The sequence below is a fragment of the Sciurus carolinensis genome, chromosome 3 (genome assembly GCF_902686445.1).
Source record: "Sciurus carolinensis chromosome 3, mSciCar1.2, whole genome shotgun sequence".
NCBI classification, from domain to species: domain Eukaryota; kingdom Metazoa; phylum Chordata; class Mammalia; order Rodentia; family Sciuridae; genus Sciurus; species Sciurus carolinensis.
Window position 1 is genome coordinate 109994158 of NC_062215.1, and position 25266 is coordinate 110019423.

General features: G+C 34.3%; 1 protein-coding gene across 1 annotated transcript in view; it reads right to left on the reverse strand.

Annotated features, from left to right (window-relative positions):
* Baz2b (bromodomain adjacent to zinc finger domain 2B) overlaps nt 1–25266 on the reverse strand; it is a 159975-nt gene that overhangs the window by 37923 nt on the left and 96786 nt on the right. The window contains 7 exon segments of the mRNA XM_047546021.1: nt 5791–5935; nt 7020–7082; nt 15563–15806; nt 16551–16625; nt 18347–18561; nt 19423–19677; nt 20787–20927. Of these exon segments, the coding sequence (XP_047401977.1) occupies nt 5791–5935; nt 7020–7082; nt 15563–15806; nt 16551–16625; nt 18347–18561; nt 19423–19677; nt 20787–20927 (1138 nt within the window).

Here is a 25266-nt window from a genome sequence, read left to right on the forward strand (position 1 = left end):
GGATTAGGGATGAGCTCAGTTCCTGGTTCCCCCTCCAAGAGATCATTAAACATATACCTCAGATCATTATGCAGGAAAGGAGAAGAGCCCCAACCTTTATGAGACTGTTAGAAATACAGGACCAAGTATCTACTGTTCTGAAAAATACTAGATACTTAATGAAAGAGCTCTGGCAAACAGGTTTCTCTACTGGGCTTTGGGTTCAGTGTTACTTATGGTTGAAAGACTAGAATCATAATCACTGCAAAGGCTTCTGGACCTCGTTTTTTAAATTTCTTATTTTTTTTGTGCAGCACTGGGGATTGAACCCAGGGATGTGCTACCACTGAGCCACATCCCCAACATTTCATTTTTATTTTGAGACAGGCTCTCACTAAATTAATGAGGCTGCCCCAGGCTTGTAATCTTCCTGCCTCAGCCTCAGTCTTCTGAGTTGCTGGGATTACAGGTTTACATCAGGGTACCCAGCTGCTTGTGGACTTTTGGTGTGAACTCTAGTTGTTCCTTTACTGGACTACATAAACTGGCATGAAAATACTGGGTTATTTAAGTCCCAGACAGGTAGGTTCATACATCAGCTGAACATATTTACTGTGACCTCTGCTGGTAGCTTTATAACTGTTGGCCAGGTATGTTAACAAAACCTAATTTATTTATAAGGCCTGACAACACTGTGTGACAATGTTACACACCTACAGGAGAAAGAGATTGCATTTCTTATATAAGAATAGATTCAAGCAGGGGGTAATGAGCAGAGTAATTTCAAACTTAAACAACTCTGTTTGGCTGTTTCACACTAGAATGTGTGTATATGAGTCTGAACCAAAAAGACTCTGATAGCATTTGTAGAGTTGATGAATGGTATATACCTTTTATGGATGTGGAATTGCTGTGCCTCCTGCTTGTGCAGACAATACATACCATTAAGATGAAGACATTTCAGAATAGTATTATGAAAGATGGTTCCACCAACTCCTTCAACCATGACATCTTTAACATTGTCTGGTTTGGGTGTCCTCTGTTCTTTAAACTTTGAACAACTGCTTATGCCTCATATAGGTCCCTCAACTTTGGTGAAGTTCCTCAGACCCAGAAGTCAATGAGCAGAAATAGATGACTGTACCTCAATGTTTCTTTCCTTTTTTGTACTTGTTATAATTTCAATAAATTCCTGAGAGGTTATTGTGGCTTTCATATTTTAGATGAATGAATGAATATACATTTGGATCCTCTCCTGCTTTCTTGATGGCAGTTGTTAGCCATACCACAAGAAGAGGAATATTGACACTCTTACTCCAAATAGCTCTAAATTTTTGTTGTATGCTTATTCTAAGAGCAAGAGATTTCTCCTGTAGTCCTTATATTCACAGAGTGCCCCGTGTTTGGAAGACATCTTTGGTGAAAAAATGACAACTCCTGGTTTCATGCAGAAGTTACTGTTCCAGAAGAAAAGGACAGGCCATTCGAACACCCCAGATGATAATGATGGACTTGGGCATAAACATGCCTGACCAAAGAAGGTGAGAGGGTAGCTGAGGTGTAAATAACTCATTTCACCTTCCTTACAGATATTAACACACTATACAAAACAATCCCCTGAAGCTGTCTCCCTCAATGACACAGTACAAAGCTATGACAATGCTGAATTTGTCATTCTCAACCTATTTGCTTGCAGAGTACCGTTCAGATGTCCTACTCCAAGGTACAGCACAGAAATTACTCCTACCTGGTCCTCATTTGCTGACTCTCTATAATTTTGTCCTTATTAGTTAGATTGTATAAAACTCTATCTTCTCAAGTGCATAGAGACACTCTTATCCTGACATCTAGACTTCCAGTGAACCTGTACCCAACATCAGGGCTACCCCAAAGTGGCACAAAACTCTCAACCAAATACTTTCACTTTAGACCTCCAGTTGAGTCCAACTAATAGGGTGCTGGCAGTATGCTAACTCCAAGGAACAATAAATGAGAAGTGGAGAGAATATGTAGCATTGACCAGGACAACGATCATAGGTAAGAATTCTCTGTGCTTCCATAGAACTTGTTTCCTTCTTCCCACCTGGATAATAATACTGCACACTTTGGAAGTAACTAGGAGACATTTTGTAGTGACTCAAAACCTAAAAGGCACTGGTGACCTTTTTAGTTGTGGTCTTCAGTGCCAGCAACAGAGACTCTCTGCAGGTATAAGGGATACAGGCTTTTATTACTTTGCACAAGGACTTTTTTCTTGAATAGGTTTCTCTGAAGCAGAGGGTATGACCACAACTAGCTACCCTGGAGAACACCTTTGAGAGGGTGTGGGCTCTTATCTCTAACAAATCAGCATCAATTTCTTGGCCCAAGTAGTATTAGATAATTGTGCAGCTCTGGACCATTTGTTGGATATAAGGTCAAATGACTCAGGCAAGCTCTACACCTCCTAATGTGGCAACATATTGTTTGCTTTGGAATTTCTCTGGTTATGTCCCTTTAGCACTGTCAACTAATACTGAAAGCATCCAATTGAGCTGGTATGGTGGTGTATACCTGTAGTTACAGCTACTTTAAAGAGGCTGAGGCAAGAGGATTCCAAGTTTGAGGCCAGCATGGGCAACCTAGTAACACTCTGTTTCAAAAAAATGTAACAAAAAGGGCTGGGATATAGCCCAGTGGAAGAGTGTTTGCCAAGCATGTTCTGGGTTCAATTCTTAGTACTGTAAAAAAAAACAAAAAACAAACAAACAAACAAACAAAAAAAAAAACAGCTGTTTTCTGTTCTAAATGGTGTAGTGAGCTACACCAAGGTTCAAGGAGTGGACTGAAAGGGAATAAGTCATTAGTTTTTAGCTAAATGGTTATGGGGTCTCTTCTTCCTTTTCCCCTAAGACCAGCAAGTCACCTTAGCCACTAAGTTTTTTGGAAGAGGGACAATAGCATCCTTAGCAGATGTTAGTACTGTTCCCAGGCCCTTGGTATATAGATATTGGCCCGGTATTCATACCCCTAGCACTGACTGTTCCTAGGCCCAGGGGTCCTCTGTTATTTCTCAGAGAGACAAAAGGTTTTCTATCTTTCTTAGACTAATCTAAAAGTGTACAATGCTATGAAGGCAGGGTTCTCTCTCAGAATGGTCTTGTTGTTTGTCAAATTTGTTACTGGAGAAGGCAAACCCCTGTGGAACCACTATAGAGACTAAGGAGACTCTGTGCTCTGTTAGTCATCTTTCTTGTTATTAGCATCATGTATAAAGTACCAAGGAGAATAAAAAGTAATACAAATTGGATTATAAGATTTAAATAATATAAGGAAATACTAAGTAGAGCAATGTGCCAAAACAATGTCATTATTAATTATTTGGTTCTCCAGGAGTTCACACACAGTAAAAATTAGTTTCACTTAACTAAGCTGGGAAGTTCATGGAAGGGTTAGGGTTTGAGTTGTATCAAAAAATAAATAAGTAAAATTTAGATGGTTGAAGAAAAAGCAGATTATTCTTATAATGATCAGAATTTGGCCAAGCACAGTAACACAAAGACATAGGAGGAGGAATACACGTGTTGAGCAATAGTGAGTAAGCAGATTGGCCTAGCTGAATTATTTATAATTATTATTGTTATCATTATTTTTTGTGGTACTGGGGATCAAATCAGGCAAGCATTTTACCACTGAGCTTCACCCAATCCTTTTTATTTTTGAGATAGGGCCTCGTAAAATTGCCTAGGCTGGCCTTGAACTTGTGATCCTCCTGCCTTGGCCTCTTTAATAGCTGGGATTAAATGCTTGTGCCACCACTGCTGGCTTGACTTAAGTCAATTTTTATTAGAGGACAGTGTAAAGAAAGCTTAAAGTCAGATTTGTACACAGACTTGGATGCTAAGTACAGATTTATAACATCATCCTATAGGCAGTAGGGTGTCATTCAAGATTTTGGAGTAGGTGATGGCAAGAACATAACAGAATAAGTGAATTGAGGAAGGTCATAATAACACAGTTATGTATTGATAAAGGACTAATTTCAGTAATGTTTTAAAGAGACTGATAATTTCAGAATTTTGAAAGGAAAGTTGATGTCCTAGATAACTTCAGATTCACATGCCCAGGTAACTGAGAATGGTGTGGCCTTTAATCAAATTGAAGAATATTTAATTGGTCTGGGATAGGGCTCAGGTTGGTCTGGTTTAAGAATTTCAGGTGTGTTCTAATTACAGTCAAGGTAAAAAGCTACACACTTGGGCATTTCTTTATCTGTTCTTAAGCTTTAGCAGACTGTACCCCAAATGACTCACAATTTTGTCAGTTAAACATTAGATTTAGATTTCTATACTAAAACTTTAATTTCATTCCAAACAACTTTTCTTGACTCTGATTTTCTGTTAAAGGCATCATAATTTTTTATACATCATCCTCAATAATTTCTTATAGCAATTCTATCTTCAAGCTTTCTTTCTTTGTTCCTGTTACCTCTGTTTACACTTAAGTTTAGGGTCTCCCTCCTTTTCAGCTGAGCTCCTCTATCCTTTCTTATTCCAATCCAATGTGCACTTTGCTGCTAGTAACCCTTCCTAAATTAGTTCTCAAAGAGCTCACATCTACAGGCAGAGATGGCCATGTACCAGAAACAACAATAACATACTAAATAGGCTAGAAAACATTTCTCTTCCTGAGCCCTCTAAGCCCTTGCTTTTATCATTGATTCTGAGCTTATTCTCTAATTTGCAGAATGCCCTAGTATTTACCAGAGTTGATGTTGGGGCCACCTCTGTATTGGAAAGCAAATGTACAGGACAGAGACCTAATAGACTCAGGTTTCCCCAAATGAATTGATCAGAACAGTTCTGTTTTTGTAAGATGTTGGGATTTTACACAAAAATTTCATTGAAAGTGTGATTCCATTACTAAAAGAAAAAACTTAAAAACAACTGCCTTGTTTATATTTCTACTAAATCATCCATTAGCAATGCTAATCTTTCTCGAATTGGACTATAAACTGCTACATAGCATGAATTATGTTTCATATAATTTTATGCTTCTTGCTGTGTCTGTAAATGCCTTGAAAAATGTGTTGAAAAGAGTTTTTGCCTCTACATACCACCATGGGTCAAAATTTATAAGCAATGGTATAACACTTTTGGCTCCATGAGAGTTTAGACATTTAGAAATGCCCAGACACAGAGTTCTGAAAAGTTCAATATAAGAAAGTTCATTGAGCACACAAATATACAACACACTGTGTCAGTTAATGTAACAGAAATGAAGCCAGCAAAATAGACTCAAGGTGGAATACGAAGGATTGGTGGTAATGCAAAAGTAAAGAAAGGAAGATGCTTAAAGAAGAAGGAGGTGATTACAAACTTCAAACACGAACAAGATTTTGAAATGAATGAGGATTATAATAAGGACCTTGGTAGAAACTTATCTGCAGGGGAACTGTCAGGACAAATGCTTTTTGAGAAAGTTAAGTAATAAGCCTCATATTTGAAAGTTTGACATTGGGAAAAGAGAAATCCTACAGCAGCAAACTAAAGGGTAGAAAGGGGAGATCTTTGTACACTAAACAAGAAAAAGAATACCTTAGGTTTGATGTCAGAAAGACTTATAGAAGAAAAGTCAGGGACAAGAAGGACGTATTTATCAGTGAAAGGGGCATTATGAGTTCAAATGAAATAGAAATCAAGATTTTATAATGTTTATTAATAAAACACACTTGATTATGGAAGCATAAAATACACTGAAAAAGTAATAGGGTTTGAAAAAATACCGTGTCTTATTTAATATTGTACTTTGTAGCAGATTAATAGTTCCTACCTTCACCACTTTCCATGCCTTCTACAAAAATCCCCCCACACTGGGGAAGAATCCAGTATCTGCGTCTGTAACGATCCTGGCCGAACATCATCGAACGTAATGAGTGAGAAGCATCGAAGAGCTTCCTTCTGTACTGACTTTGTTGCTGTTAAAAAACAGTATGTATAATTATGTTATGGATCCTAATGGCTTTAAAAATTAACATATGGGTGACCTTAAACCTATTATGATTTTAGAGCGGATAAATTTTACTACCGGGAAAAGAGAGCAAAAGGTTAAATAATGACATGCCTGACTTCAATTTTAGTAACATTTATAAAGACAAATTATTTTCAGGAAAATATTTACTCCTCTGGATTAAAAGGATAAATTTCATTTTGTCAGGTATCTTATAATGGAACATGTCTGAAACATGAAAAACATGATATTATATGTTATCATTTTATTGAGCCAAAGCAAAGTGGCTCAATTCTATAGATTAGAGTATGAGACCAACAATACTTAAATATGTAATTGACCAAGGCTATATTTGCCTATTTTTATATTTATGCTATGAACATAGGTGAAATTTGACTAAACTTTGAGACAGATCTGTGAATTGTTCATTAAAATATATAGGCATCTCAATACTCTTAAAAATTCATTGTTTCTTACCAAAAGCTCATTGTAAATTTCACTAATGCTACTGAAATTTAGTTTTTAATGGTAAATACATAAAAATGTACTGCTTATAAATACAATGCAATAAAATCCACAAATATACAAATTTAAAATAAAACCTATGATACTGAAAATTACTATCAAACTCAACTACATTTTTTGAGTAATTGATCTTAAGAAATAAAACCAGGCCCTTATTGATACTCTGTACTTATATGAAGAACTGAAGAATATAGGACCTTTTCTTTGTAGATTCTGATTAGGCTCAATATCATGCTTTTAACTTTGGCATTAATGTTTTAAGGTTTAATTGTGAGAATCTTTCTAGAGTTCTTAATTTTATTTACTCCTGAAAAACTTCTTTTCATTTAGCAGTAAGAAAAGCTAATCCCATACAAAGTAGATTTTTTTTTTTTTTTTGCGGTACTGGGGATCGAACTCAGGGCCTTGTGCTTGCAAGGCAAGCACTCTACCAGCTGAGCTACCTCCCCAGCCCAGCTATCTCCCCAGCCCCAAAGTAGATTTTTAAAACTGCAAAAAATGTAAACATTAATCTGAAATGTGCTTACTTTACTCAGTTTTTCAATCTGTTTTTCTAGCTCTTCAACACTTGCTGCTTGGTCACCTTCATCCTACACATAATAAAATACAGTATATCATTCATTTGTTTTTAAGGTTTATGTATTCAATCAGCCTCCTTAATGAATACCTTCTATATTCAAAGTACTAGCAGAAGCATTGAGGAATGGATTAAGACTCAGTTCTTGTTCTCTAAGATAGTAATCTGGTAGAGACATAAAGCATTAAACAAAGCAAAATATCAAATAGTAGGTAGCGTAAGTATCTGAAAAGAGGCACAGATCAGGAGCCATGGAGTCTAGTGGAAATCTACACAAAAATAGGCTATATGGAAGAAGTCATGTTTTAAATAGTAACTAAAGATGGTTGGGAACTTATGCATCAAAAAAAAAAAAAAAAAAAAAAAAAAAGGACAACATTCCAGAAAGAGTTTGGCATACTTTGACATAAAAAGTGCAGGAAAACATAAGGTGGAGATGGGGCACGATAAGTTTAGGGTCATACTGTGAGGAACTGTAAATGCCTGACAGTGGACAACAATATGATCCTTTGAGGGAAGTTAAACATCAGAACTGTGTTTTAAAAAGATTAATGGAGTGATAGACATAAAATGTCCTGGAGCAGAGAAAGGACTAAAATTGGCAAAACTAGCTAACTGACTACTGCAATGACTCAAGAAGGAGAGGGGATAATAAGGGTTTTTCAAGGGTAAGAGAAATGAAAGAAGGAATATATTATGATGTTAAGGTTTAATAGAGGACACTGGAAAAATACTGGTACTATTAACCAAACAAGTCATTTTTAGAGGGAAGACAAATTGTTTTAAACATATTAAGCCTTTAGAGTAAAAATAGTACCCCCAAATTTGTACATGAACATAAGATTTCCTTATGATTATAAGAAATTTTTCATTCTAGAAAGGGAAAATAAAACAACTACCTCCAAATTATGTTCTAGAGGGAAGCAAAAAGAGACTACATGGGACTCTTTGGATGTTAGTGGTATTATTCATCATATGCAAATTATTGAACTTTTCTAAGACTACTACCTGAACAGTAAATTGGTGATAACATTATCCATAACATGAAATTTTGGGGAGGACTAAATAAAAACAGATTTGAAAGCAACCAACAGAAATAAGATTTTTGTGAGGGCTAATTAAGAAAAGATGTAAGTAATTAACAGGATTATTTAATAAGAAGTGTACATCTTAGTTTAAAATCTTTCTCCTTTTCCCTCTCTCCTTCCTCCTCCCTCCCCCTACTTCTCTCTTTCTCTCTCTCTCTCTCTCTCTGGTAGTGCTGGGACTTGAACCCAGGCCTTTGTGCATGCTACCACTGAGCTATACCCCCAATTCCCAAATTAGTTTGATGTTCATTTTCTCTCTTTTTTCTCTGTTCATTTTCTTTCTTTTTTTCCTTTTCTTTTTTGTGGTACTGAGGACTGAACCCAAGGACACTCTACCACTGAGCCACATCCCCAGTCCTTTTTAAAATTTTGGGACAGGGATTCACTGAATTGGCATGGATGGCCTCAAACTTGCAATCCTCCTGCCTCAGCCTCCTGAGTTGCTGGGATTATAGGCATTTGATACTATGCTCAGATTCTAATGCTCACTTTGTATAAGCATTTTACAAAAGTTATAGTGCTACCAACCATTCATGAATATAATATTCATAAATATATATTTCTAGATAGGTGTGCTACCTACCTAATAAAACAAAATTAAAAAAAGTTTCAATAGTTTTACCATTGTTTATTATATATGTATTCCATATCCAAATTTAGGGGACCAAGTTATGAAGGCATTTAAGTGTATTATTTGTGCTAACAGAAACAAATTCTTTAAAAATAAAATATATATATATTATATATATATATTTGGTGCTGGGGATTGAACCCAGGACCTTAACAACTGAGTCATAACCCCAGCCCTGTTTTTTTACATATATTTTTAAAAACATTTTTAGTTATATATGAACACAATTCCTTTATTTTGTGTATTTATTTTTATGTGGTGCTGAGGATTGAACCCAGTGACTCAACCGTGCCAGGCAAGTATTCTGCCATTGACCCACAACCCCAGCCCCTACTAATATAAATTCTAATTGGGATTAAAAGAATTCTTAAAACACTGACAACAGGCTCAATGACCCTTAAATCTTGAGTCTCCAATAGATATTTAAATATTGATTCTAAAGTGCTCTTGTGATAACAGGGCAAATGGTTGAAAATTTGCTTGTAGAAACATACAATTATAATCAATAAATATTTGGACTAAGACATCAAAGTAGTCAAGTTATTTGTCAAATTAACTAAATGTAATTATCTTTTTCCAGTGCTGGGGATAAAACCCAGAGCCTGGTGCATCCTAGGCAAGTGCTTTACACCTGAAATACATCCCAGTCCACTAAATGTAATTTTTAAGACTTTTTTCTTGATGAGAGAGAAATAATACATCTACTGAAATTTTATTTAAAGATTTTTGGGAATAGTCCTTACGATTTTAAGAGATATAAAAGAACTTAGAGGACTAGAGAGAAAAGTGGGAACATCATCAAAACTGAGAACACGGGCTGGGGAGATGGCTCAGTCGGTAGAGTGCTTGCCTTGCAAGCACAGGCCCTGGGTTCGATTGCCAACACCGCAAAAAAAAAAAAAAAAAAAAAAAAAAAAAAAAAAACCTGAGAACACAAGATCTATCCCTGTTGTAGTTTCCCAACCAAAAAAGGCCATTATATGTCCCTATATGTCAGAGTTGAATTGTATACATCACCTCTTATGTACCAACTTGTGAGGTTAGAATTCACATAGGTCTCAACACAAATCCAACTAATAGGGGGAAAGTCCGCGTGCAGAAGAAATGAAGAGTGAGAATAAAAGGGAATTATTTTCAAGACAAAGGGCTACGATTTATTTAAAGGCAATATCTTCTAATTTAAAGGGATCATAGGATAAAAAAATCTCCCTAGAATTAATCCTTTAAGGAATATGACTATTGTACTGACACTACCTATAACTTAATCCGTAAATCAAAACTATTTTTAGAGAACTGATATGCTCATTTCATCTATTCAAGTTCATTAAGTAGTCAAATTTTTATTTACTGAAATTTGATAAGCTTCCGCCAGTTCTATGTTATCAAGTATAGTTTAAATCATTTAAAGGAAATGTTAATTTGGCTTCTTAGGTCCCAAAATATTCATTATTTTTAAAAGTTTTGAGTTGTTTTTCTACATTAATAATTCTACAATGTATTTAACATTCTAATTAAATACTCATAAAAAAGTAAAATACTACCTTCAGTTGACATATCTTCTCTGTGAAACAATAATGATTTCAAGTAGTCTATGTACAAATCTATCTATATTCTATCTACAGAATAAAATGGCCTATACATTACGTTCTCTGTATATAAGTAGAAGCCAGGTGAAACAAATAATTTCTATAAATAAACACTATTTTAGTGGGATAACTACCCAGTAGAACCCAATAATGGACTGTCAAAATTTATGAGTGTTGACACTTTATTTACTTATTTTAATATTTTTTAGATGTTGATAGACCTTTATTTTATTCATTTATTTATATGTGGTGCTGAGAATTGAAGCGTTTATGCAGGCAGGGAAGCACTCTACCACTGAGCCACAACCCCAGGCCAAGTGTTGACACTTTAAAACAGTGTATAATATTAAGTGCTGAAAGGGATACTAATTCTATGAAAAGATAATACATTTTGGTTAGAAATGTTTTAATTCTTGCTATGGAAACAGCTCTATATGCTAAATGAAGAAGATTACTTATAAATGGTATCTTTTGTTTGGGTAATTAGATTTCAGATACCCAGATTATACACCTCTCACATTATTTGTTACAGGAGGAATGTATATGACCCAATGATTTAAAAAGTACATCATGGCTGGGTGTAGTGGTATGCCTGTAGTCCCAGCTGCCAGGAAGGCTGAGATAGGAGGATAGTTTGAGGTCAGGAGTTTGAGGCCTGAGCAATGCAGCAAATCTAGGAAGGAAGGAAGGAAGGGAGGGAGGGAAGGAAGGAACATTATGAAATAATTGATCTTGGCAATCAATCTCCATGTAGTCTCCTTTTTAGATTAGTACTCTTAATTATAAAGTATGAATTCTTGGATATGACACCAAAAGAATAATAAAAGCAAAAAAAAAAAAAAAAAAAAGGGACCACATAACTAAAAAGCTCTGCATAGCAAAAGAAACAACTAAAAAACTAAAAAAGCAACCTATCAAGGTAAAAGAAAATTTATGCAAACCATGTATTTGATAAGAAGTTAATATCCAAAAAATGCAAGGAACTCCTAACAATCCAATAGTAAAACAAACAAACAAAACAGACAACTTGATTAAAAAGTGGGCAAAGGATCTAAATAGATATTTCTCAAAGATACACAAATAAATGGCAAACAGGTATATGAAAAGTGTTCAACATCACTTATCATCAGAGAAATGTATATCAAAACCACAATGAGATATCACCACATACCTATTAGAATGTATATCATAAAAAAAAGTATTGGCAACATTAAGGAGAAATTGGAACACTTCGCACCATTGGAGGGAATGTTAAATGGTGGAAATGTTAAATGGTATAAACACTATGGAAAACAATATGAAGGTTCCTCAAAAAATTAAAAGTAGAACTACTTGCAATATGATTGTACAATCCCACTTGTGGATATTTATCCAAAAGAACTGAAATCAGGATCTCCAAAAGATATTTGTACTCTCATGTTTTTGCAGCCTTATTCATAATAGCTAAAGGGTAGAGGCAACACAAGTGAATGGATAATCAAAATATGATATATACATACAATGGAAAATTATCCTGACTTTAAAAAAATGAAATCCTGCCGTATGGGACAACATGAGTGAATACTGAAGATATGCTAAATGAATTAAGTAGTCACAGGAAGTTAAATTCTACATGATTTCAATTATATGAGGTACCTAAAATAGTCAGGGTGACTGTCAGGGTGGTGGGGAGGGAAAAATGGGAGATGTTATTATTCAACTGGTATAACAAGTTCTAGAGAGCTGCTGTAGAACATTATACATGTAATCAACAGGACTGTGTTATACACTAAAATTTTTATTAAGAGGGTAGTTCTCAAAATTCAAAAATGGAGAGAAGCAAAATTTACTCTAGGGATTTTTATCATTCTGATTTAAGATACTATATTAGGGAAGAAGAATTTATGAAAACAGTTTGCATTTAAGCTATTTTTACTTATGAAAGAATTGTATAGCATATTATCTTGTAAGTTCTACAATTTCCAGATTTAGCCATAAATTCGATTTAGTAACTTATCATTGGTCCCAACTAGATATTATTTTCACATATTCCATCCATAAATTCATCCCGCTAAGCCCTCTTTCTTTATTCTCTAGCAGTACTGAGTTGAAGCAAGAAAGCAAGAGTTCTTTTTAGATTCACTTAGCTAAATACTCTGGCATTGAGGAATGAAAGCATGAATTGCTAAACACTGATTTCTCAAGTGTCATTCTGCAGCCATTTCATTATTCCTAGCATTTCCTTCTGGTAAAAGGTGAATTTCAATTTTTTTATGCATGTCCATTACTCTGGCTTATGGTAGCTTTCCCTAAATACACATAATACACATTTATCTTTATGACACTGCCTTTCCCCCTTTGGCCAACTCTTCAAAGGTAGCTTCTTCACAGTGACTAAAACTTCTCCAATATCTTTAGAACCCTGTAGTGTTAATTCTTCTCATTAATCTTCAATCCCCTCCTTTCATTTTACTGACACCCTTTATCCAAAAATCATCTCAAGGTGTTTCACTCCTGAAAAATCCTTAGCTTTATGTCATCCTCAAGGAACTACCCTTTTTTCCTGAGGCATACTGCTAGAGACGGTCATCTTCACTTTTTGATGTTATGAAGCACTTACTAGCCTGTTGTCAGTTCTTGCTGTTTTAATGAAACTGTGCTGGCATTTGTTACCAATGACCTCTGTGTTGCTAAATTCAATAAACAGTCCTCCTCACACTAGATTCCCATTTTAATATGATTTATCACTCTCTTCTTTCTGAAATGTTTAATTTTCTTGATTTCTGTTATTATTACATGTGTAGTGAAGACTAACACAGTAGGCCTGACTGCTCTCCTTTGAAGGGCCTGGTTAGAAAATTGGTCCTTGGATGGCAAATAAGAACTTGGAATTTGGGAGGCTTCCCTGACTCCAACAGATAAGACAGACTTACTGGATTATTTGTGCTAACACCAATTAAAAACCTGGGCACTGAGACTCTAATAAACTTCTCTTGTGGACAATATTATATATACATTGTTGTTGCTGGTGGAAGGAAGCCCATCATGTGTGACTACAATGAGAGGAAATTCTTGGAAGCTTGCACTGGTTTCCTCTAGACTTCACCCCATATGCTGTTTGTTGATTTTGCTTTATTTCCTTTTGCTATGATAATTCACAGCCATAAGTTCAAGTATATGCTGAATTCTATGAATTATCCTAGTGAATTATTGAACATGGAGGTGTTCTTGGGACCCTGGATCTATTTCTGACTGTTCCTTCTTGAAACAAGAAGCCCTGTGAGCTCCTGTAAAATATTGACATACCCTGTGGTTCCAACCTCAGCCCACTATTCACTAAACTGATCCCACTGTACAAAGTCCTTCACCTCCTGGTTTTAAACTATCGTTCATGTGCTAATAACATCCCAATCTATATTTTCAAGACTGAAATTTTCTTCAGGCTTCAGGTTTTTACAGGCAATTGAGTATTGAATTCTACATAGGTTTTTCAAACTCACCATGTCCAAAATAAACCTATCATCATTTTCTAGCTCCAGTTATCTTTTCCCTTAAGATGCCTACCTCCAATTATCTATTTAGTCTGCACTCTCCCAAATGAGATGGCTGCAAATAAATCTTACCTCTCCATCAACCTACACAGGCCATCTTCATATCCCCCTCACACGTCTTCCTAAATGTTTACTGAATCCTTTCCTCCCTCATTCCAACTATTGCTGCTCTAGTTTCAGATCCCTTTGCAACTCACCTATTACAATATTTCATGACTGATTTTTTACTTCTCTGACATTGTCCTTGCTTATTTTTAACTCCCACAAAGCAGCCAGAGTGAGTCATTTAAAAATCAAATCTGACCATTCTATCATTTCCTGTTTATTTATACTGCTTTCCTGGACTCCAGTCACTTAAAAAAACACAAAATCCTAGTTCTTTGTTCTTGGTGTGGGACCTTCCAGAAATACTGAAGCACTTGGAATTCCCCTTAAGCAAGTGGTTTCATGCTTCTATACTCTTACTCATGCTATTCCCCCTACCTAGAAAATTCTTCTCTAGATTTCCCTGCAGGTTAACATTCATCCCAGTTTGTGAGCCTCACCTAATGGGGTCAGAAACCTTCATAAAGTCTAAATGTCCTTCCTTTACACCTGCCTAGCACATTGTAAATATCGCTTTCTATTAAGTCAATTCACAGACTACACTTTCTTTTTGAAAATCTTCCTAAGACTGAACCAAGAGGGAATTTTCAGTGCCATATTCATCTTTGATTGAAATTGCCTAGAACTACAAAAATAACAATTGATGTTTAAAAAATATATCATCTTCACTATACCTGACAATACTTTTGTTTATTTATTTTTTTGTGGGGGGTGGGAGTTGGGGATTGAACCAGGGTACTTTTCCACTGAGCCACATCCTTAGTCTTCTTTATTTTTTTAGACAGTTAAGTTTCTGAGGGTCTTGCTAAGATACTGAGGCTAGCCTCAAATTTGTGCTCCTTCTGCCTCAGTCTTCTGAGCTGCTGGGATTACAGGGTGTGCTACCACACCATGCTTAAAATTTTTTAAAACTTGAGACAGGGTCTCACTAAGTTGCCCAGGCTGGCCTCAAACTTGTAATTCTCCTGCCTCATCCACTTCAGTCTCTGGGATACAGGTGTATACCATGCCTGGTCTGACAATACTTTCAAAGGCATGAAGTACTATACGTTACAAATATAATGTAGTATTGTTGGTAGAATTAAAAAGAATACCTAAAATTAAGAATCTGCATAGCACTTTGAAGAATTCTCAAGTACCTACAGTCATGAGCTACTTAACAATGGAAATACATTTGAAGAAATGCATTATTATATGTCTTTGTTATATGAACATCATGGAATATGCTCACATAAAATGTGATGGCTGTCACATGTGTAGTCAGTCATTGAAATAGAAATGCAATTATGCAGCACAAGACTATATATACAAAGAAAAACTTCACTTCTTTCATTCTACGTTGCTTCTTATATATAGGCATGCTATTCACCACTTAACTGTCACAAACAACTTTGAGATAAACATCATAATATTCATTTTCAGATGAGGAAACTAAGGCGAATAAATGTCAAAACTGTATTCAAATCAAAATCCATTTGATTCCAAATTCTTTTATTTTTCAATATGCTATGTAGTTCTACTTAAGTCTTAAAAATCAGCCTAAACTTTATTACCTCATCTTCACAGGTATCAGTCTTCTTTCCTTTTTTGTCATCTTTATCTTCTTCATCTTCATCATCCTCATCAGCTTGGTCATCACTATCATCGTCATCATCATCATCAAAATCACTATCTCCTCCCTTCCTTCTTCGCTTTCGTCCTGGAGTAGGTGTACCCAAGGGATGTTGCTCTTCCCCAAGATCAATGCCACCTGAAGTGTCTCTTTTGCCTGTTTTCTTAGCATGAATTATTCTGAGCCTTTAAATTTATCAGAAAATGATGATATGGAATAAAAAGTTACTCTCTATGCTTTTTAAAGAGTATGAGTTTAAATAAAAATCCCTTATGGCACTTCTCTAGTGGTAAGCAATATATTAATGGCAACAGAAATTAGAATTAAGAAATTTAAGAAATATGTTCCCTGAAGTTACAGAATATATTAATTTTCAAGAGTTTTTTTTTTATATTTTGGCAATGAGAACACATTTATAAAAACTATGAAAGCTGGAAAGAGTTAATTCAAACAATGGCTAAGTGATAATTTGATCCCCATACTTTGTGAATGAAAATATTTCAATTCAAATTACTACAAATAAATTACCTCTTTAAAAATGAAGTTGAGTAATTTTACCATATTTCCTGGCAAAAAGATAATTAAGTTTTAATGTTGAATAAGTTTGGTTACACTCTAATTAAATACTTGTTAGAAAAAAGGGGGTAGTTCCAAATAGGTTCTATTTATAACAAGAACAACCTGCTAGCAATGATTATCTTAGAAAACATGATTACATGACTTCTCTGAAATAAAAGAGAAACTGACTTAAGGAAGCTCAATGAATCTCATTATATTTTTAGTCCATTGCAAATTCTGGTCATATGCCATCTAGATTAATCAATATCTTTCCTTTAGAAAAAGCAAAGTTTAAATTTGGTCTTTGTAATTCATGTTTTACTAGGAACTTGTACAAAAGGAAAGCAATAGATTAATAAAACAGGACTTACTTTCGAAGTTTACCTTCTACTACCCACTTATCTCTTCTTAAGTTTGACATATAATCAATGTTCTTGTCAATTTCACTGCCAATACAAAAATTAAAAGACATAAGTTAATCCATTTATGCAATGTATTGATTTACTATGCAAATTAATATATTTTGGTAATAAAAATGATACAATTGATCTTGTGTATATACATGTACATGTATACATGTATGTATGCATTTATAAATGCAAGTACATTTATGTTGACAAGTGAGAATTTCTGATCTGATATTAGTATTAGAAAATTCAGTAGGGTTTCTACTTTAAGCTAAGAAAGAAATTATCTACCAATTGACTTTTAAAGACATCATACCACTTAGTTTCCAAATATTTAATAAGTGATCATTTCCAAAATCAAAGCAGGAAATCAACACACATGGAGGACTTGGGGGTGTAGTTCAGTGGTAGTGCACTTTCCTAGGATGTATGAGGCCCTGGGTTAAATCCCTAGCACCACAAAAACAAAAACAAAAACCACCAGAACACACATGGATATTTATGTAAGGGCATATATGTACCTATGTACAGATAGTATCTGAGTGTATGTACAGAAGTATCCAAATGGAAACTAAGAATATTATGATAAGGTAGAAACAAAACCATCAGTACAAAGTTAATATTGAAATTGTGTGTGTGCACGTGTTTTAAAAAAGTGCAACTCAGCATTACTATTTGTTATGCCCATGCTTAATGAAAGTATTCTTTCATCAAACTATAAAACTTATTTATCATCACATTCTTTAAATAGTGTCAAAAAGTAGCAAAAGGAAATATTAATACAGCATCACTTATGTATAAAAAACTTAAAATGTCCAACAATGGTAGAAATGCATGGCTCTGAATATTCAGATGGAATCTTTTTTCTAAAGAAGTAAAAGAGTAAGAGTATAATAATTGAAGTTTGTAAAGTAGTTAACAGCAAGAACAAGATGAACATGGATTTATTCACAGATCTTGAAATGCTAAAGTATTAGTATTTCATAAGTAAGAAGTACTACAGTGCAGGACTTTGATTTTTTTTTTTTTTGTATGGGGATTCAACCCAGGGGTACTTAACCACTGAATTATATCCCCAACCCCTTTCATTTTGAGACAGGGTCTCACTAAGTTGCTTAGGGGCTCACTAAGTTGCTGAGGCTGGCTGTGATCCTCCTGCCTCAGCCACTCGAGTCACTGGACTATAAGTGTGTACTGCAGTACCCAGTTCTTACTTTTGACTTTTAAATGAGACTAAGTATTTCTGAAAAAAGTGTGAATTAATATAGTGATAATAATCTAACGTTGGTTAGCATACAATCAAATATGAAGTGGCCTGATAATTGTATTTTATATTAAAGAAAATCAGGCAGTCATCTGTTCTCAAAGATGTCAAGGAAAGAAAAATTCTGAATTCCTCCAAGGGTGCTAGATTCTGGCACTGTAGCACAAAAATAAATAAATAAATTAATTAATTAATTAATTAATTTCCAGTATATGAATAATTAACAAAATTATTAAGCAAAATAGGTGACAAAGAGAATTATTTTAATGTACACATGTAATATGATTCAATTTTTTACCAATAGACTGTAAAGAAATATACTAAAATATTATTAGTGCCCATCTCTGAATGGTGAGATTGTATAATTTTAATTTTCTTTGTGCTATTATGTAACTTTAAAACTATTCTATAAGCAAGTTGTACTCTGTTGTGATTAGACAGGTTCAAAACAGAAAAAAAAAAAAAATCACCGGAAAAACCTGGTCATATGATTTACCTCACCACACTCTTGCTGCATGCCAGTTCATTGATCAGGAAAGCCAGGATTGAGGCTTTCTGTGCTGGAGTGTGAGCCTGAAAAGCTTTGGTCTTCAGACTTTCAGTGAGCTCAGTTTGTCCACAGTGGGCTTCCATAAAAATCTGCAAAATCTCAGATACATTGTCTCGATTCACACCAACATTTAGCAAATGCTCTCCAAGAGCTGTTTTGGCCTAGAAAAGTTTGGCATTTTTATTAGCATTTTTCATAACCACTTCTAACAAAAAAACAGTAAGATTAAAAATACTGGTTTATATGTTCCAGATATTCCTGACAAGTAACATACTAGGGCATAGCAGAAGTTTTAAGACGTATCTATCAAAGTTTCTTTTACTATAGAAACTGTCCCAACCTTTTCTCAGTCTTTACCCTGGACATTTTACATCATAATGGCAGGGAGGAGTGGTACAAAAGCATTATTATTATTTTCTAGCTTTACAGTGTCATAGGATTTATTGCCTGGTATACTGAATAAAGAGGGATTTGGAGGAAAAACAAGTACATCTGGAAGCTCCTCTCTTTTATGATATTATCTAAAGCAAAGCTAACTGGGAATGTATATCTTAATCAGGATTAAGATAAATTTAAAACTTACTGAGCATTCACTAAGCAACAGAGTCTTAACGTGCTGGTCTCAAGTACCCTGATTAGCCTGATAGTCATAGTAATTGAGTGAGATAAAGAAAAACTTCAGAAGGCACACAGGAGTTCTAATTGCTAAGTGAATTATGAACGCTGTTTTTGATAAATACTGCTTGGGTATTTCCTTAAATCAACTTGGTAAAAATAGTAATTGAGAGTGGTCTACATTTCTTAAGCTTTATAACCAGGTTCATACTATGTGTAATCTAATGCAAACCTACATTTAACTTTGAGAGGCATTATGTGAAAATAATTAGATCAGTCTACACAATCTTCTAATATGTTAGTTAGCTACAAATACACTAATAGTATAATTTCTTTAAAAAAATTACACAAACACACACATATATATACACACACACACACACACACACACACACATATATTTTTACCTTGTATCCTGTAATTAGACCTGGATCACATACAGCAGCTGAGAGGAGCCTCACAAGCAAGTCTTGTACTTCACCCATGCTGTCCCCTATATTTAGTAATCCCTCTTGAAGAACACTCAGGTTTGGAACATCAATATTCACATCAAAGCCCAAAACTTTACCAAAGTTTCGTAAGAACTGGACCACCATGAGACAGTCTGAAAATGTACTTCCAGAGAGAACAAGTCCCGGAATACGAGGCAACTCTGGCAAAGGCTGAAAATAAAATAAAATAAAATAAAATAAATAAAATTTAAAATAACTTGAAAACTTAAAAAATCATGTTCAATCTTCTGAAGTAAAGTAAGTTGCTATCTTTCTTAATCTTATCTCAGTAGTTTTCCCTTTGGATGGTAAATTTCCTGGAAGTATTTCTGTAATCCCCAGGTACTAAGCAGTATATCTTGAACACAGTTAACCATCAATATGAACTTAAATCTCAGAGATTAATTTTAATTAACTTACATGCTGAGATGCATTACTGATATAATTCAATGGAAGTACCGTCTTCTTAACTATATTCAAAAGAAAATTGATTTCTACTCAAAAGTGTATCACATGCTGGTAACCAAAAGCATTTTGGCTTTTCTAAATTTCTTCTCTTATGTGTAATAGCAATACTACTTGTATGTTAAGTACTATGGAAGAGAAAACACATGAGGTGGTTGGACTGTTTCTTGGCTTTCAAGATGATAAACAGTATGAATTCTAACAAACTGTGGCTTGAATACAAATTGCTCTTTATTAGCTGTGTAATATTTGGCAAGTTCCTTAACCTATTTGTGTCTTAGTTTTCTCATCTGTAAATAGAGATAAAAATTAGCTACATGTGACCAAGATTAGATGAAATCATGTAATTGAAAGAATTCACATAAACACTTAGCATAGTGCCTGGCATATAGTTAACATGCTCAATAAAGATTAGCTACTATCACTAAAGCATTGCAAGAGGCTATAAATTATAAATCCTAATTTACTTAAGTATCTATGGGGCACAGGGAAAAGACAGATCTTTCCCTGCCTTAATATCTGAAAAGGTCCAACAGAAACATGAAAATACTATTTACTTCTATGATTCTTTATGGGGATTTTTGCAGTGTTTCTACTTAAATTAAAAAAGTTTGTAGTGCTTCACATGTATATTAAGAACTGTCATTATCAGCACAGATATGCCAGAGGTTTACTAGTAGCTATCCAGGAAAGGCAAATTGACCTACACTTAGAAATCTACTGCTCTAGATAAAAACTAAAGGCTTTCATAATGGCAGCTTTGACAAAGGAATCAGATGAGAAAACTGGAAAAATTAAAATTATGAAATGGTTACCTTTTGATCTGCTAAGCACATATCTTCATTAGGCTTCTTTAGTTCCTTTGCCATTTCTAATTCCAATCTTCGTTGCTCTAGTTTACGTTCTTTATTTAATCTTTTCTCATCACGTTTTTCTTGCTTCAACCGTTCTTTTTCCTTAAAAAGAAAATCATGTGCAAAAATTCTTCATTGCTATGATAAATGTTGGGAAAAACTCCAGTTAAAATTTAAAAAATGATCAAAGTGTTATTATTTCCATGAACAAAATTTTCTTAAAGTTTAGGAATAAAATCTAACTACATAGAAACAATGACTTATTCTGCTTTTCCTTAATTTCACCCTTTGGATTGCAAAATAATCTTAGGACTTGTAATCACTTTGTATACCTTCAGTATATGCAATAAAAAATAAATGTAAAAAAATCTTAGATACACTCACAATATTAGATTCAATGAAGACTATTCTATTATTCAAAAATTTTTCAGTCCTTTGTCAGGTTATGAGAGTAAAATACTTATTAATAAAAGCAACTACATATTTATAAAATAAATCTAAATAGTACCAGCACAAATTTTTGTGTGGTTACAGAAAGCAAAGGAGGATTCATAGCATGAGAGTGGAAGTAAATATGATTTTGCAGAAGCACTTCTTTCTCCTCCCCTCCTCTCCCTTTTTCCTTCCTTTCACAGTACTGAGGATTGAACCCAGGTTTGTTCTATCACTGAGTTATATCTCTAGGCTTTTTAATTTTTATTTTGAGACAAGAGTCTTGCTAAGTTACCAAGGCTGACCTCTGAACATGTGATTCTCCTGCCTCAAATTCCCAAGCAATAGGGTTTGCAGGTGGGCACACCTGCCTTACAAGCAGTTCTTTTTTTGGGGGGTGCTGGGGATCGAACCCAGGGCCTTGTGCTTGCAAGGCAAGCACTCTACCAAACTGAGCTATCTCCCCAGCCCCACAAGCAGTTCTTTCTATGTAAAAATTAGCTCGACTAAAGATACACCTGTGATGAAATAAAAATAGCATCTACTACTATAATCAGTACTTAAGAAAATGTAAAATAACAATTCTGAAGGCAATTCCAAAAGCATTAAAAAATGTTTCAGTAATACCAACAATACAGACATAACTGTTTCTTCTTCTTGTTGTGAAGGAATAACATTCTGTCAGAAAAAATACAGATATTTTCTATTATAATACCAATATCATTTTGTCATATATGAAATATAATTCCTTCATTAAAAAAACTATTTTCTATCAAAATAAGATTCAAGTTTAACTTCTGAATTCCAGAGTATTTCTAACCTTATGTCTTATGAAGATTTAGTCAAACCATTTTCTGTTCCCGATGAACACCACCTGGTTTTCTTACCTTCTTGTATTGGTTCACTTTAATCAAGGAAATGCATATGCCTATCTTGCATATCCAAATCCTAACTAAACACTACCACTTCCTCCCTACTACCAATTTCTATTATTCTCATAGGCTTTAACTATAATTTAAGCATACTATTTATTGCTTCTTTTACTATATTAGTATTTGTGCCCATATCCTAATGATCTCCATTTTGATTACCACTGGAAATGAGCACCTTGACTGCTCCAGAAGGGAATGGCCAGGGGGAATTACAGAGGAGTGGGAAATCCAGAGAGCTGAGAACATACTGTATATTTGAAAAATTGCCATTCATCTTAAGACTGAAGGTTGCAGGTTTGATAATTGTGGAATATTATAATAGCAAGCTAGAGGCCAGATCATGAGGGTCTTTTATATGGTAAGTACAAGTTACTATTCATTTTAAAATTGTTTCTGAATTTTCTGGTTACTGATTCATGCAGACATTTTGTGAAGTTAATGTTATGAGATTGCTGATATCAAAAATTTTACAATTAATTTTATCAATTGTAAATGAAAAAGCAGATTTTGAGGTCTAATGGCATGAACTGTACACAATTAACATGTAGCATTTCCACACTACAGTTCAGATTTTTCAAATAAAAGTATCAGGTAAGGAAATACTGTTACTGCTAACTCTTACAAAAGGGCAGCAGAGTCATTGTTAGAACCATTTTTTCCACCTAGAATTGGATTTTCAATTCTTAAAACAAATAAAATGTTTAAGAAGTCTTCCAAAGAAGGCAAGATTTAGAAGACCCAAATAATGAATTATAATCAGCAATAGTAGAAAAATGAATAAATACCTCAGAGATTTTAAGGTAGCTGATACCAATTTTTCTACTACATAGGGCTAACCCAGTTCTTTTTTTCTCCTTTTCACACTTCTTTATGATTTAAAAAATAGCAATTATCAATATAATAATCAAGATTACTCTACTATTCACTAAAATTTGAAAATGGTTACCACTTCTTTTCAAAAGACAGAAAAAAACCCATGTGATCATGATGCTCTTTTCATTGCTACTCTCACTGATAACAATATAGGGCATGAATATACACACTTCACAGAACCAACAAGCTACAGTGCACTGAATGCCATGAGATAAAACATGGATATTCTTGGAATATCAATTTACCTAATGATATACATCATTTTTTTCCAATTAAAAAACCTGGCTATGGCTGGGGATACAGTTCAGTTGGTAGAGTGCTTGCCTTGCAAGTACAAGGCCCTGGGTTCAGTCCCCAGTACCGCAAAAAAAACCCCCAAAAACCTGGCTATGATATGGAATAGGATAAAAAATTCACATTAATATTTAGGACAAAATGTTTTTTTTCAAGAAATCTTAGAAAATTTAGAAACTGTTACAGATGAACATCCATTTTTGTTACATTTTAATGGAAGCATGGAGTCTCTCAACTTAGTATGAGTTGTATAGAACAAGATGACTCTCACAGAACCCAGAGCTTCCAGGGTTCCCTCTACCACCAACTAGTATTTGAAATGGCATATAGAACCAGTCACAGGGGCTCTGGTTATAGCTCAGTGGTAGAGCATTTGCTTAGTATGTGTGAGGCATTGGATTCCATCCTTAGCACCACATTAAATAAACAAATAAATGTATTGTGTCCATCTACAACTAAAAAAAATTTTTTTAAAGTCAAATCTAGTCCCACACACAAGTACTAATCTCATATTCTCATGATTCTCAGTGTATTTTCCATACTCCAACCAGACAGTATGACATATCTGTGTGAAGAAGACAATGTAGCTATTTTGAAGTTATTGCATGGATGATGATGATGAAGCAACAAAGCCAAGATTGGTGTGTATACAAGGTTAAAACTGGCTGGCCCTCTCTCTGTGCCCCAGCCCCTGGTCTTGCTAAGTCACAGTGCTGTACTTTTGTATGTGTCATCTTGTGCCTGAACTGCTCAGTTCCTATTCTTTTATACAGAACCCGTATAAAGCCTGTTTTTAAAAATTCTTCCCACAACTACTTTGGACATTTCAAAAATTGTCTTAGGGCTTCCATGTAACTTACTAGAGCTTTTACTACACTCTACAACATTTTTTTTTTTGTTTAAAGTTGATCTCCCCAACTTAAGAATGGACTGCAAGAGGGCAGTAAAACTAGTTTACTCACCCTGTTTCTTCATGGACTATTTAATTCTCAGGATACAATTTGTCAGACACCTCAAAAAAAACTTTAATGACTATCTTTTTCTCAAGTCTACCAGTTCAACTTTTACTCTCTCTGGTCTAAATATTATTCTTATTTCCCACTTTAATTGTTATCATCAACTCTAATGGAAATATTTGGTGTGCTATAGAACATAAAAATTATTTAAGCATTTATTAATTTGCTAAGTGATTCATTCTTCAAATGCCATGAAAATAAATATAGGGTAATATTTGACTAATCATTAAACATATTCAACAGCAATGTTTTCTTTATATATTCTCTTCTGTGGAGAAACATATTTGATGCCTTTCATTATCAGTTACATACTTAACACAGTTCAATACATTTATTAAAAATATTTAGGTTACATTCAAAAAAATATTTAGATTACATTTAGAAAATTTAGTGTCTAAGTACATTTCTTACATTACTCTAACTCAATAGCCATTTTAATGGTACACATTTATGATCTGATAGGCTTGCATGCAGACCCCCCAATGTACAATTTTTTTCCAGATGGCATTGTTTAAAATAGCAGTGAGGGCTGGGGATATAGCTCAGTTGGTAGAGTGCCTGCCTCGCAAGCACAAGGCCCTGGGTTCAATCCACAGCACCGCAAAAAAAAAAAAAAAAAAAAAAAAAAAATAGCAGTGATAGAGCAATTTCCTAGCATGCAAGAGGCCCACAGTTTGATCCCCAGCACCACAAAAACAAAAACTAAAAATAAATAAAGATGGAAGGAAGAAAATAAGTAAATAAATAAGCCAGTAAATAAATAAATACATATTACAGTACTATTTTAGGCCAATCTTAAGATGTGGAATCTGTATATTATCTCTTCTAGATTTAGTATAAAGCTCAAAAGAGCAATATGCTTTCCCACTTTTTACCTAAGCCTTTTCTTGTCAA